Here is a 14,538-nt window from a genome sequence, read left to right on the forward strand (position 1 = left end):
ACTTATGGATAAGGACTCGGCTACTCAACATTTGGTTGACCTCATCAAGCAGGGTAAGACTCGACAGTTCTGGCTTGATGGGGAACTAGTGAAGACTAAAAGAGACCACTTATATGTTTCTAAGGGCGGAGATTTGAAGAATCACTAATTATGGAATGGCACGACACGATTTGTCCAGGGCAACCCAAAGAGGAACGTACTTGTGCACTACTACAACGTGAATACTACTGGCCTCAAATGCAGGATGACATTGCAACTTATGTGAAAACCTGTCTTATTTTTCAGCAAGATAAGGCAGGTCATCAAAAAAAAAGCAGGCTTGTTGGAGCCCTTTTCCGTCCCAACTAGGCTATTCGAAAGTGTATCAATGGACTATATTATTGGATTGCCAAAAGTTGAGGATTTTGGCACTATCATCGTCGTGGTGGACTGTTTATCAAAGTACGCACCTTTCATCACAGCACTTAAGTATATATTAGCGAAAGAGATAGCTCAACTCTTCTTCAAACATTTATCAAATACTGGGGACTGCCTAAAGACATCGTCAGTGATCGAGATCCTCGTTTCGCTGGCAAATTTTGGACCAAGTTGTTCAAACTTCTTGGTTCAACTTTGCGTATGTGTTCTAATTTTCACTCACAATCTGATGGACAGACAAAGCACTTCAATTCTGTGTTAAAAGAATATCTTTGGCACTTTATCTCTATTTCACAGAAAAAATGGGTGAAACTCTTGATTGCAGCTCAGATTTGCTTCAATGTCCAAAAAAGCTCTTCTACCAATAAGAGACATTTTGAGGTTGTTACTGGCCAGCAACCGTTATTCCCTCATACAGTGGATATCGAACAAAGTACCAAGTCTCATCAAGCGAAAAACTTTTCTCAAGAGTGGAAACGGAATATTGAAATTGCTCGAAGTTATCTTGAGAAAACTCAAAAACTGTATAAAAAGTCTGCAGATCTAAAGCACCGTTTCCTTGAATTCAACGTTGGAGATCTCGTAATGGTTAAGCTTCCTGACATAAATGTTTATAAACCGACAAGAGGAAAGAACTCAAGATTAGCGCTGAAATATATTGGACCATTACTCATCGTGAAGAGGATTGGAAGAGTCACATACAGAGTTGAACTTCCTTCATGGTGTAAAATTCACAAGGTCCTTCATCTTAGTGTGCTGAAGCCATACTTTGCAGATAAGGAGGACACATCTAGAAATGAGCCAAAGTGACCTGTGTTTGAATTGAAGAAAGCTGGAAAGATGGTTGCTGAAGCTATTCTTGATGATCAAATCACTCGAGCTCTATAAAAGATCATCAAGAGTACTTGGTCAAATGGATCAGATGTAGCAACGACGAGAATACTAAGGAAATAAAAAAAGATCTTGGAGCCTTCAAACCGTTGATTAAACCATATCGTGCATTGATGGCACCGAGGACATTGTCAAAACAAATGGGAGAGAATATCAAAGACCGTAGCTTTACTTAGCCCTTGACACAATCGCAATCGCAATTTGCCCAACTTTGATCGCACGTTGTAAATATTTGTTCAAGTTTGAGTTGTAATTTTCTTTTCATTGTAATAGTTATTTCAGTTGTAAAATAGCTCTGATATTTGTAAAAGTTTGTATGATTCCTTGTCATTTAAACATCTACTTCTATCACTTAGGTTTTTGTTACAAATGTTATTATAGGAAGTATTAGTCATTTAAAAATCTTTCAAACTCACTAGTATCCGCCTCCGCACTAGCAATTGTAATTTTCTGCTTTCATCAATTGTAATTTTTAGCTTTCGTCAATCAAAGATCAATTTATTTTCAATGCAATCAAATTCTCTATTGTAAGTTTTCTACAAAATTGTAATCAAAATTTCTTTCGTCCCGATGCGATCGAGAAAAGACAGAAGGTAGTCTAGCGAAGTAAACTACTGTTGCACGATGTCTCTTTCTGTACCAAGAAGAAAGGCACCCCATGAAACTATTTCATGTAATATCCTTTGAAACTGCGATATTTCAAGATTTAGAAGAGAATTTTGATAGAGATGACGGGGTAAGCAGTAATGGGCAAGACCATATTTCGAAAAAATTTGTTTAAGACTAGGATGATGCTAGTTTTCATCGATGATTCACTAATGAATCTCTGTAAATAGTCTAGGAAGTGATTCACGATATACTGAATCTAAGTAGGGTTGAAAGTACCTAATTTTAGTAGTTTGATTTTGTATCTCAAAATATGAAAATTTAATCTCTCAGTTCTAAGATATATTTTTAGATTGTACAAAGTCTTCGTTTAAATATAAATATATTTTTTATTAAATGTTTTAGTATTGCTACACTTGTTAACAAACAAAATTTAAGGGCCTCAATACAATTATTCGCCTGGGTCTTCAAATCTCTCAAGGCTAGCCCTGAGCCCTATTCTATACACATCACACAAAATTAGAAAGTCCTAGTATTCATATGCTCCTACATGCTCACAAACTGTAAGGTATTGGGATAGCTCAACCACAAACCTGAAGTCACACACTTGTGTTTATATTTTTTTGAAATATGTTAATATCTATATGTGCGCATGTGTATGTGTTTTCTCTTTTAAAATTAAAAGTGTCCCCCTGTTTGGGAAAAATCAAATCTAGATTTTAATTTAAATCAAAGTTCATAATTAATTTTAACCACATATTTTATGAGATCCACATCATTTAACTTACACATTTTATCAATTTTTATTAAAATCTACTAAAAATTTTATTTTAATCCCACCCAACAGGGGCTAAATATAGTGTACAACCAGCTTACCTGAGCCTTGTGCATACATTACACAAAATTAGCGACTCCTGGTATTCGTATATTCCTACATGCTCAGACAAACACAAAAAGAAACTCGATCCCTAGATGAATAACTCTAGATGCCAAGCTGGACTTCCTTTTGTTAGAATTTGGTGTAACCCAATTTCTTTGACGAAGATAATTGAAAGTTCTAATTAAAATGTACATTAAGAAGAATTCTATTTGAAATACTTTTGGAATCCTATTCGAAGTCTATTGGCAAATTCTAATTGAAGTTTTATTTCGAAACCCTATTGTGGAGTTGGAATTCGTGTTGGACTTAAAAAGATCAAGATAAGGAAACTTTTGAGCATTTTATTTCATCCACAACTTTACTTCTAGGACTTGGATTGTCCCTATATATATTTGACTCTTCTTTCAATTTATGTATTGCTAAAATTATATTTTTCTCTCTGTTGGTTGCCAATTAATAAAATTACCTGGTTCTTCTATCAATCTCTCTTCTTGTTTTAATCTTGTTCTAACTTGTGCGATCAATACTTTATATCGTACCATACTTGCCTCTCCATTCACAACATGTAGTATCAGAGCTATTGGTTGTGATTTGTTTGAGGCTTTCTGCTATCGATAGCAACCATGAAGTATGAAATTTCACTTTTGGATTACAATACAAGATTTTCATTGTGGCAAATGAAAATATGAGTTGTATTAGCACAAATGGATTTGAATGATGCGTTATTAGGATTTGACAAAATGCTCACAACTTGGACAACAGATGAGAAACAATGGAAGGATCAGAAGGTTATTTCACAGATTTATCTTCATTTCTCTAACAGAATTCTTCAAAACGTTTTGAGGGAAAAGAAAGCAGCTGCGTTGTGGTTGAAGCTGGAGCAATTGTGCGTGACCAAAAGTCTGAGGAGCGAATTTCATCTGAAGCAGAGGTTATGTTCTCATCCCATGGCAAAAGTGGATCTTTGGAAGATCATTTGGTTGTGTTCAAGGAGATCGTTGCTGATTTAGAGACATTAGAGGTGAAGTATGATGAGAAGATTTGGCCTTAATCCTGTTGTGTTTGCTACCCGCTTCGTTTACTTCGTTTAGGGATACGATTTTATATAGTCGTGATAATTTTATCATTGAAGACGTATATGATATCCTGTTCTCAAAGGATAATATGAAGCATCTGGTTGGATCTGAGTCCAAGTCTTCTGATTTATGGTGTTTGGTGAAGGGATAAGGCAAGGTCGAGTTTTAGCAATCAAGTTTGATATTATTACAAGAAGAAATGACACATTAAGAGAGATTGCAAAAAATTACAGAATAAAAGTACTTCAGCTGTAAATCAGGGAAACCAATCAAACATTTCGAACGAGACCAACATAATTGAGGACTATTTGAGTGATGGAGATGTCTCGACAATTTCTTACGTGGAATCCAAACCTGACAAGGAGTGAATTTTGGACTCAGCTTGTAAGTCCCATATGTGTCACAATCGGGATTTGTTTGAAACATATGAAACGGTGACGTAAGGTGGTGTTGTCATGGGTAACAATGAATTTTGTTAGATGGCTGGCATTGGTAAAGTTAGATTGAAGTTGGTAGATGGAATATGTAGAACACTTGATCACATTTAACATATTTCAGATTTGAAGAAAAATCTCATTTCGTTGAATACTCTTGATTCGAAATGGTACATGTTCTCTGGAGCAAGTGGAGTCTTGAGGGTCCGGAAGGATGTTGGTGTTATATTAGAGGGATGGAAGAGGTCCCAATTATACATATTCCAAGGCTGAGCAGAATCGGTGAAGAAAAGTCAGCACAGGTTTAGTACCGTAGTTGAGATTCTGTTTGGTACTATACCTTTGGGATTTGGACCTAGGTCTATATTGAAGAATACTACTCGGTCGAGTTTAGAGAATATGGGTAATTCCACTTTGCCGCCATTGTTCGCAGTTCCATCATATTCAATTGCTAGGAATAAATCCATTGCAGATAGGTATGGAATGCTGATTTGGTTGCACATGCTTTTGGAGTTTTTGAAGGTGTCGAGAATAACAAGAGGCTTTCGGTAAAAACATTAAGAGTTGATTTTGCTACAGTGTATGCTTCGACCCTGTTTGGTAAATCTTGAATTTCTTGTGGGAATTTTGGGAACCCGATATTTGGGTTCGGGTATCATTTGTGGATACTGTGGAAAAAGGAAGAGTAATTTTTCATGAGGTGAAAAAGTTGGGTTTTGGTTGAAGAGTTCGGTCCCTTTTGCTGCAGTCGAATTTATTTTTCCAGGTGAAGAAATTTTGGAGCTTCATTCGTTGAATCGAAATTCGTGTCAAGGTGGAGATTGTTAGAATTTAGGTGTGAATTGAATTCTTTAATGAAGATAGTTAAGAGTTCTAATTAAAGTGTGCATTAAAAAGAATTCTATTTAGAATGTTTTTGGAATCCTATTCGAAGTCTATTGGCAAATTCTAATTGAAATTATATTTGGAAGTCCTATTGGGAGTTGTAATTTGTGTTGGACTTAAAGAGATCAAAATACTTTTAGTTATTCTATTTTATCCACAACTCTGCTTCTAGGGTTTGGATTATCCCTATATATATTTGACTTTCTTCTAGTTTATGTATTGCTAAAATTGTATTTTTCTTTCCATTGATTGTCAATTAATAAAATTACTTGATTTATCTACCATTCTTGTCTTAATCTTGTTCTTACTTGTGTGATCAATACTTCATATGGTGCCATATTTCCCTCTCCATTCCCAACACCTTTCACATAAGTATATATGTACGGTCTTATGATATGATCTTGTTATGCACCTTTCCCTTGCATGGTCCTAATTGCTTTATCGAATCTACCATCTCATTTTTCCTTATCTAATCTCATATATACCTCAATCTTTTCATTCTCAGGGTAATGACATCAAGGCTCTGAAGTCTTTTTACCAGTCTCTTATTGAACATTTGATACTTCGACAAAACTGCAGCTTCGTTTTAAATAACATGTCCAAATACACAGACCCATCATCATAGCTGCTAAATGCTTAATGCTGTAAACAGTTGAGTTGCTTCATTTTTGATTGCCAAAAGGTTGTACTCCGCTATGCATTTTCTAATGAAATTTTACTTCCCCTTGGGATTTCACTTATGAGTATCACGGGGTTCTTTTCTGTAAATACCGTTCATTTTGCTATCATTGGACAGCGAGGTATGACCATAAACAATGTCCTTGGCACAAGTTTTAAGTCCTGCATTTGATCCTTCTTGAATGCTAACGTGTTTCTATTGCATTGACATGACAGGTGTAAATTTGCGAAAGTGGTTCAATGTGAAATGTTGTTTTGGCACTGAGTTTTTGGTGCTGAGCATTTGACTAAAGCTTCGGCAAGGTGGTTGTCTATAAACCGAATCTTGTTTATTGGCCATTGATTCCTGTGCTCTTCTTGTGTGATCGACTAACAAAATTTTCTAGTTCATTTCCGAGGAGGGAAGCAAATGAAGTTATTGCTCCTCGGGGATCTAGAAAAGAATATGATTCTGTTTTTAGTTGTGCCATAAGAAAAAGGAGGGGAATTTGCTTTTTGTTTATTTCTTCATCTTCTTCTTGAAGTGCAGGTCTGTTGAATGCGCTTATTTATTTATTTATTTCTCATTTTATATAGGTATTATCTTTGTTTGTTGAATATATGAATGCTATAATGAAGGAAGATGGTTCGATAGTACAACATACATTACTGTTTTCCCGCATACGAAACATGTCATTAGGGACCCGCTGTCTTTGCCATTAGTTGGTTTTGTGTGGTATGATGTTTGTTGATGTATATAGAGAAAATTTCAGTTACGGACGCACAGTACCTTGGGTCAAGTCGGAGTTTAGGTAAGACCGCTATCCAATTCACATATATTTAGAATGGGAGCCTCCCGTGTTAGGTCTGATTTAGACTCCAAGGCTGGAATTTGGAGTGCCCGCCCAGGTCAACACAGCTTTGCAAATTTCTTCACCAACCAAGAATATGAATCCCATTTCGAATGTTTCTGAATTTTGACTTGCTCTGCAGTCTGCATCATTTTCATTTTTATTGAACAAAAAAGTTACATTGAAGACCTTTAGGCTATTGCTTCGTTTGGCGGATGATTCCGACCTTGTCGATTCACACATGATTCATGCTTGGACATGAAAAATAATTAGTCCACGCATTTGTTAATAGTGTTACACTATTTTTGTCAATATTACAAATATCTTTGGATTTTAATTAGCAAAATTAAAAATAATTTATGCAAGAGACATTGCTTTCTTATTTCAAAATCAATCCATTGGAGTTGACACATTCATCAAGCTCTGGAAGGAATTTACCATGACACTAGCGTATGCACAGGGTGGGATTTTGAATGAAAATAGGGTCCTCTTGGGCTCCATTATTTTGGTGTTTAGTACGAGAAAATTCCAATTTGTCATCTGATATGAATGAAGAAAGAAAAAACAGGACTCTTGACTGACTTTTGGGCTTCATTCCTCCAGCTTACCAGTCCTTTTTTAAATATTTTATTTCCCTCTTCCTATTTGTAGAATCAGGATTTTCCACTTTCAGTTTGGAATTATGAATTAGGTGACACCACAAATCAATTAAAAACTAGCTTTGTTGAATTTATCTGCAGTGTTTTAAAAGTTTACTCGGTGACAAAGCTCAAATTCAAGTGTATGTACATCCACGAATGACTTTGTGTGAAATATAAAAAGGTAATTACAAGTTGTATTTACGAATTGTTTATGAAAGAGAGACTGCCCAAACCAACAAATTGATGTATGAATATTATGATAGAGTGTGCTTTGCAAGGTTCCCTGCTTTCCATGGATTTGATATTATAATTTGAACATTTCAAAGTCAAGGCTTATATTGTAGCAATTTTGCTATAGGTACAATATGGTTGACAGTTTTGTTAAAAGGTTGAACCACAACCTTGAGGGTCCCCCACCGCCCTTACCCTGGAGTATCGTGAGGAAGGTAAATCACAGGTTATGCCTCCAAGGGGTATAGGGTGGAAGGCTGCTTGTACACTTGCACTTACCCAAGAACCAAATCCATATTTCAGGATTCGAACCCTTGACGCTGCAGCCTCAAGCAAAACTGAATTTCTCCACCCTCCCATTTTACCACTTGGAGATGTGTCTCAATCAATAACAAAAATATTGACAGTTTTGTTAACAGTAAGTGAGGTGGTCAATATTTTTGTTATTGATTTTAATACCACTTAAAACAATCAATGGGACAAATTTTTACATCTCATTGAATGTCAACAAAGTTATACATTTTTAATATACAAATTGTTATATCAAAAATAAAGGATTCAAATTTTACCTAAATTTGATGGTGAATTCTTGAATAAATTATGAATCACTAAATTTCAGCATGTTTTATTGCAAGAAATTGATGTTTCAAACATCCAAGTCTTCTATGGTATTCTCCAAAGTCAAAATTATATCGGTGGATGTGCACTTTCTTTTAATTAAATCAAAAAACTAATTTTTGAACTTGACAATTGAACAAGATGAGAAAAAAATATTTTTTTTTCTCTTTTTTCTATCAACATTTGAACAATCTGGAATTATATATTATAATTGTTATACAATCTCATAGGATGTTTAATTTCCATCTAATCTTTATTTATATGAATAAAATAGTTACAATCCATGTACAATAACAATTTCACATTCAAATAAAAGTTCTAATTAAAATTCAAGTACGAATTTTGATTAAAGTCCAAATCCAATTAATTTGCATTTAATTACATGCATAGTTCTAGAACTTCAATTACAATTATAATTAAATTTACAACTCTCATAGTAATTACAAATAAGTACAAAATTTTATTGTAATTACAATTAAACTCAAAACTATTATAATTATCATAATTAAGTTCCAATACTTTATAGAGTTAACACAAGAACCTAATAGGACATTTATTATCCAAGCTCCAATAATTAGATGATGTCTAATCGATTCTAGACCACCGAATTTAATTATTAATCTTTGATTTTTTCACTAAAAGCAAAAGATTGAACTATTGGAATATATAAAATTACAGAAGCCATTAAATCTATAATATTTTCCTCTGACTTTTATACATAGGGGTGAACACGGTTCTATTTGAGCAGTTTGAGACAAATTTTCAGACCAAATCATTTTAAGTGGTTTGAAATTTTTCCAAACCAAACCAATCCAAACTATTTTTTTCGATTTGGTTCAGTTTAAAACCACGATTTAAGAAAAAAATAATATATATAAATAAGTTAAATAATAAATATTAGTCTAAAATTTCATGTTAAAACATAAATTGTATTATTAAAAAAAGTACAAATCAAAATTATATAATTAATATCATTATAATGCAACAATATAATATAAATATTTTAAACTCTTAGTTGACCATCTGCAAGTGTAGTACATGATTCATTTTCTTGAAGATAAATATAAAAATATATTACATAAATTTGTTGATTATAGTTAAATGATATAAAATGATTAAAAAAATTCAAATACAATAGTATCTAACTACTATGACTTTTTGTGAATCATTCAAAACTTTTACTAAATCTAAATATTGATGAATTACTTTAAGGGAGACCCAATTTGAGGGTTTTACATTCACAGTTATGATGACTCATAAATATTTTGATAAGATTAATTAATTAATTGAGATGTATAATTGTGGATTTTAGTTTAATTGAATTATGTCTAATATAGATGTATTTTTTTAATTGAAATGTGTTAAGTTTTAATTAGGTTAAATAGAATTTAGAGTAATTTATTTTCAATTTTTTTTAAGTAAATGGTTTGGTGGTTTGAAACGGTTTGCAAAAATTAAAATCTAAACTAAATCACTTCGAAGTAGTTTGGTTCAAAACAAAAACGTTGACGGATACACATGGAACCAAACCAACAGTTTCGATTCGTTTTGGCGGTTTCTTGTTCAGCCTGAGTTGTATATGTATTTTATTTCCATCTGAGATCTGATAATTAGTTATGAACATAAATGACCGTGTTTGCCCTTTTAATTATTTTCACTAACTTAAGTATTATTTTCTTCAATAGTCCTATAAAATAATCACATATGTCGAAGTTTAGCTATCGCTAAATACAGAACTCGGATTTTAATCATTCGATAGAAAATACTTAAATAATCACTCTACCAATTTTCAGGGTAAAGGTTCCCGACATGAATTCTTGCTCTCTATTTCACTCATTCTCAAGTTCCAAACTCATCTAGATATTTGATCAATCAAATTGATCTCACCTATTGATGAATTAAGAACCACTAAAATTACGAAAAGATATATGTAATCTTGTCAATGAATTTAGATAAAATGCACAGCAGTGTAGTGGAATTTAATTCTCTGCATGATCACGCTATAGAATTAAACTCAATATGTGGTCCGTTCAATACACTCCAAGTGTACTAGTGTAACCTTTAACTATTTCTGTGATAAAAATAAATCACAAACCTGAATAGTGAATCGATCAACATTACAACATTCTAGTACTAGGTGTCAATACTTATATATTGATTGTGAACAAATTATTTATTATCAAAATAAAAGTTGTATCTCATTATATTTCTCAACTCAAGTATGAAGTACCCAACTTATATTTTCAGATATGATCGTAGGCACTTTAGTTTGCATGCTCAAAGATAAATAAATGCAATAAGTAAAGGAAAAACAATTTTATTTGATATAAGAATATTGTTATTTTTATATCAACAAAACCATACAATGTTGGGCGCACAACCCAACACAAATAGCATAATTCATATTGCATAGTCCTTGACGAGATTATTAAGAAAATTGTTACGCCTCCTCACAGAGCACATCGTGCATCTAGGGGCAGACGCATCTGAGGCGCATTAGGTATGATGTTGACCGAGGCATTGATGTTCCGAAGTGACAAGGTCCGAGGCGTTTACATTTATTGAGGCCTAGCTCTCTGAAGCATGTTTAACCGAGGCAATACACAACGAAGAAGAGGATAAGCACATCTCTGTCGCCTGTTTCATGAACAAATCTTATGGCCAGATTTATGTCCATATCTCTAAAATGATGGATGTGATATTTCTGTCAAATGTCAATCCCTATTCAGAAGAATTGATTGTCTGCCCACCCAGGAAGTGGCTGATGGACGCCTACGAGCAGACTCATCGCACAGTCGAATGAGTCCACGTGTCTTGCATCTGACAACGCCTTTTGCTTATAAATACCCAAAGCTTGGCTATACATTTTCTCCTCCCCCAAGTTTGCGTATTCCGACAAAAATCACCACTATCGTCAACTAACTTAATCGTCGGAGTGTATGTGACCACCACCACAGCTGGGAATGGCCATATACACCTAACCATTTGTTATTGTGTGTAGGGAGGAACAATTGGAGTAGCTTTTAGTTGACCACGTCGAAAGACCAATTTACGGGGTCGACAAAAATATTTGTTGTCTCATACTCAAACAAATACAATATTGTATAATGAACATGTTCGATAGAAAAACTCAAGACTTCCAAATATTTCTATTGAAGATGGACTCAATCATCTCCATCTAGATTTATGGCTTGTTCGGTTATAATTATGAGAATTAATTTTTTGACCGTTAGAGGTAAAATAGATTCCATTTGTAAGTGAAGAAGTCAAAAATGACGGTTGAAATAGTAAAATAACGATCATAAAATTGATTTTTGGGTGAAAAAATTGCTACCAAATGGGCTTAAAAGATTTCCATGTTGATCAACTTATTAATATTGGCAAACAGGAAAAAATAGGATGGATTTTATCGGTACTATATGTATTAGCTCAGCATTCAAAACCACGATATTTGGCTGCCAACATATCTGTGACCACACACTTTTTTCTGCTCTCTTCTTACCTTGCACCCACACACGCATATTTATACACCTGGGATTCTAGAAAGAAGTTTGATCAGTTACGATACACTATGGCTTTCAAGATTACATGGAAAACTCTCCTTCCTACTTGTTTCCAGTTCAAGAGCCTCACTCTGGATTCCAAAAGTCGAGTTTCTAAACAAAATTCTGATAAGAGGCTATCACTTTCTGATATAAGTGATTCCGGTTCCCTACTCTCTGCCAGTGACCTTTCTAACTCTCTTGTCGGATCAAATCTACACATTTTCACACTAACAGAACTCAAACTGATTACTAATGACTTTTCGTCAAGTAATTTTCTTGGAGAAGGTGGTTTTGGACCAGTGCACAAAGGATTCATTGACGACAAGTTCGGGCCTGGGCTTAGGGCTCAGCCTGTTGCTGTCAAGTTACTCGATCTGGATGGCACTCAAGGTCATCGAGAGTGGCTGGTGATAATTCAGCTTGAAATACCTCATGCTGCTTTCGTCAAATTTTTTCACTTTTTTCTTCATTTTCCCCCTTGACCTTGTATTAGATACTAGAAAATTTCTTGAATCTAGTCTTGATTCATATTTTTATTTCAAGTTATAGACTGAAGTCATCTTACTTGGGCAATTGAGGCATCCCCATCTTGTGAAGTTGATTGGATATTGTTGTGAGGATGAACACAGGCTTCTTGTATATGAATATATGGCCAGAGGCAACCTCGAAAATCAATTATTCAGAAGTAAGTCTACATATAATTGAAGATGATGGTTCGTGTAAAGAATTTAAACATCATCTGGAATAAAAATTGACAATATATATATTTTTGACTGCTGTAGGGTATTCCACTGCCTTGCCATGGTTGACAAGGATAAAAATTGCAGTTGGTGCTGCAAAAGGACTGGCATTTCTTCACGGGGAAGATCAACCAGTAATATACCGGGATTTCAAGACTTCAAATATCCTATTGGATTCTGTAACTTCCTGTCCCATTTCCAATAGTTTGTTCAATCATGTTATATTTATGCTAAATTTCCCCTTCCCACCATCTAATACTGTCAAGATCGGTATATTTACCAGGACTATACTGCTAAGCTTTCGGATTTTGGACTGGCCAAGGATGGACCAGAAGGAGATGACACACATGTCTCAACACGTGTGATGGGCACCCATGGCTATGCCGCTCCTGAATATGTCATGACTGGTAACATATGAACTTGATTTTCAAATAAGGATTTTATTTTTGAATAGCAGCATGAAATATGTCTCTAATACTTACAGAATCCAGGTCATTTGACAACGATGAATGATATATACGGCTTTGGAGTTGTTCTATTAGAATTGCTGACAGGAAAAAGGGCAGTGGATAAGAACCGTCCAAGTAGAGAGCAAAACTTGGTGGAATGGGCAAGGCCTCTTTTGAAGGATTCCCGTAATCTTGATAGAATAATGGACTCAAGACTCGAAGGTCAATACTCAACTGAAGGTGCTAAGAAAGTAGCTGAACTGGCTTATCAATGCTTGAGCCACTTTCCCAAAAGCAGGCCAACGATGAACAATGTGGTGAAAATCTTGGAACTTACCCTACAGTTCAACAATATCCCAGTTGGGTCCTCTGTGGGTGTTGTTTCCCTAGAAGGCAAAGAGAAAGAGGTCAATCTAAAGACAAATGAACATGATGAAAATGAGGCCAAACTGAATGGGAATGGAAATCAAGGACATCAAGAAAAGGAGGAAGTAAAGAAAAAGAAAGGTTATAGGCACAGGCATCGAATCAGGTCTCGTGCTGTATACTCTGATACTGCTTTATACAGAACTATAAAGAACAAAAGAGAATCTCCCAAGAACAAGGACCTCAGCCTGAGGGATGCTAATTATTGTTGAAAATTATTAATGTATGTGTGTAGTTGATGTATTCACGTTGTTTCTTTTGTATCGTTTTACTGCAATTTCTCCTCTGTTTCTATTTAATGTTGTTTTTATGCTATGTCACAACTCAGAAGCTTATAAATCATGCATACCACCACAACACAAATCTTCAAAAGTCATTCTAATTTCATTCCAATTCCCTTATTTGGCATCCTTTGCTCAACTGTTATTTTTGAGACAGTATTTGTACTATCACACTTTAAGTTGTAACTTTGTTTTTACTAACTCAATAAAATCAGCGACATCCTACAAAAATGCAATCGAAAAAATATCCGTTTGTAGAGCATTTTAAATTAAACTTACCTTATTGTTTGTGATTTTTCTATAATTAGGACAAAGATTGTGTGTTTGCATTGTCCTCCAGGCTAAAGAAATGTGAGAGGTGGGTCTGTGTATGGAATAGTCTCATGAAGCAAATATCAGGGCAACAAAAGTCTACACAATGTTTGTTAGGCTAAAGTTACATTTGAAAATAAACTTCAATTTTTCCTTTTCACAACTTGTTTGTTAATTGAATTTGAAATTTTCCTTTTTTTGTCTTTTTTTTTCCCCAATAGGACTAACCTTTACCCGAAACAGTAATACTGCATAAATAAAGATCTCAAAGATCTTAAATTCAAGTCACACCATCTATTTGTCAAAATTTTAAGTTTCCATTTGAACTTTGAAGAACCAACTTGAGTATTAAGCTTTGTTTGTCTACCATTCTACTACATTATTTTTTCTACAGTACTCATTTTCTACCACATTTTTCATTAAAATAACATTACACATAAATCAAAAAAATTTCATTCTTTTTTAACTACACATTTCAATATCAATCACTATTTCATAATATGTTATTCACAAATAATGGGCACAAACCATTTTTAAAACTTTATAAAATTGTGTGGATCAGGCAACATTAGTCAAACATACTTATCAAATGAGATTG

General features: G+C 34.2%; 2 protein-coding genes across 2 annotated transcripts; both read left to right on the plus strand.

The window, feature by feature from the left end:
- Nucleotides 1-367: 367 nt before the first annotated feature.
- LOC111378834 lies at nt 368-2,197 on the plus strand. The gene is made up of 6 exons (XM_023002104.1): nt 368-616; nt 715-850; nt 959-1,223; nt 1,340-1,470; nt 2,013-2,044; nt 2,150-2,197. The coding sequence occupies exons 1-6, from the start codon at nt 368-370 to the stop codon at nt 2,195-2,197; spliced, it is 861 nt and encodes a 286-aa protein (XP_022857872.1).
- A 9,428-nt stretch (nt 2,198-11,625) lies between these two features.
- On the plus strand, nt 11,626-13,723 carry LOC111378840 (serine/threonine-protein kinase RIPK-like). Its single transcript, XM_023002110.1, has 5 exons — nt 11,626-12,139; nt 12,282-12,417; nt 12,515-12,651; nt 12,756-12,879; nt 12,964-13,723. Exons 1-5 carry the CDS (start codon nt 11,759-11,761, stop codon nt 13,557-13,559), a joined length of 1,374 nt encoding a protein of 457 aa, XP_022857878.1. The 5' UTR covers nt 11,626-11,758; the 3' UTR covers nt 13,560-13,723.
- The last annotated feature ends 815 nt before the right edge of the window (nt 13,724-14,538 follow it).

The sequence above is a fragment of the Olea europaea genome, unplaced genomic scaffold, assembly GCF_002742605.1.
Source record: "Olea europaea var. sylvestris unplaced genomic scaffold, O_europaea_v1 scaffold188, whole genome shotgun sequence".
NCBI classification, from domain to species: Eukaryota; Viridiplantae; Streptophyta; class Magnoliopsida; order Lamiales; family Oleaceae; genus Olea; species Olea europaea.

Bases quoted from the DNA above. Each gene is read 5' to 3' on its own strand.
- LOC111378840 (XM_023002110.1), top strand. From the start codon at position 11,759: ATGGCTTTCAAGATTACATGGAAAACTCTCCTTCCTACTTGTTTCCAG. The intron at 12,652-12,755 runs GTAACTTCCTGT...TATATTTACCAG, and splicing joins CAAATATCCTATTGGATTCT to GACTATACTGCTAAGCTTTC. The intron at 12,880-12,963 runs GTAACATATGAA...TACAGAATCCAG, and splicing joins TCCTGAATATGTCATGACTG to GTCATTTGACAACGATGAAT.
- LOC111378834 (XM_023002104.1), top strand. From the start codon at position 368: ATGGACTATATTATTGGATTGCCAAAAGTTGAGGATTTTGGCACTATC. The intron at 1,471-2,012 runs GTAGCTTTACTT...CGATATTTCAAG, and splicing joins GGGAGAGAATATCAAAGACC to ATTTAGAAGAGAATTTTGAT. The intron at 2,045-2,149 runs GTAAGCAGTAAT...TAAATAGTCTAG, and splicing joins ATTTTGATAGAGATGACGGG to GAAGTGATTCACGATATACT.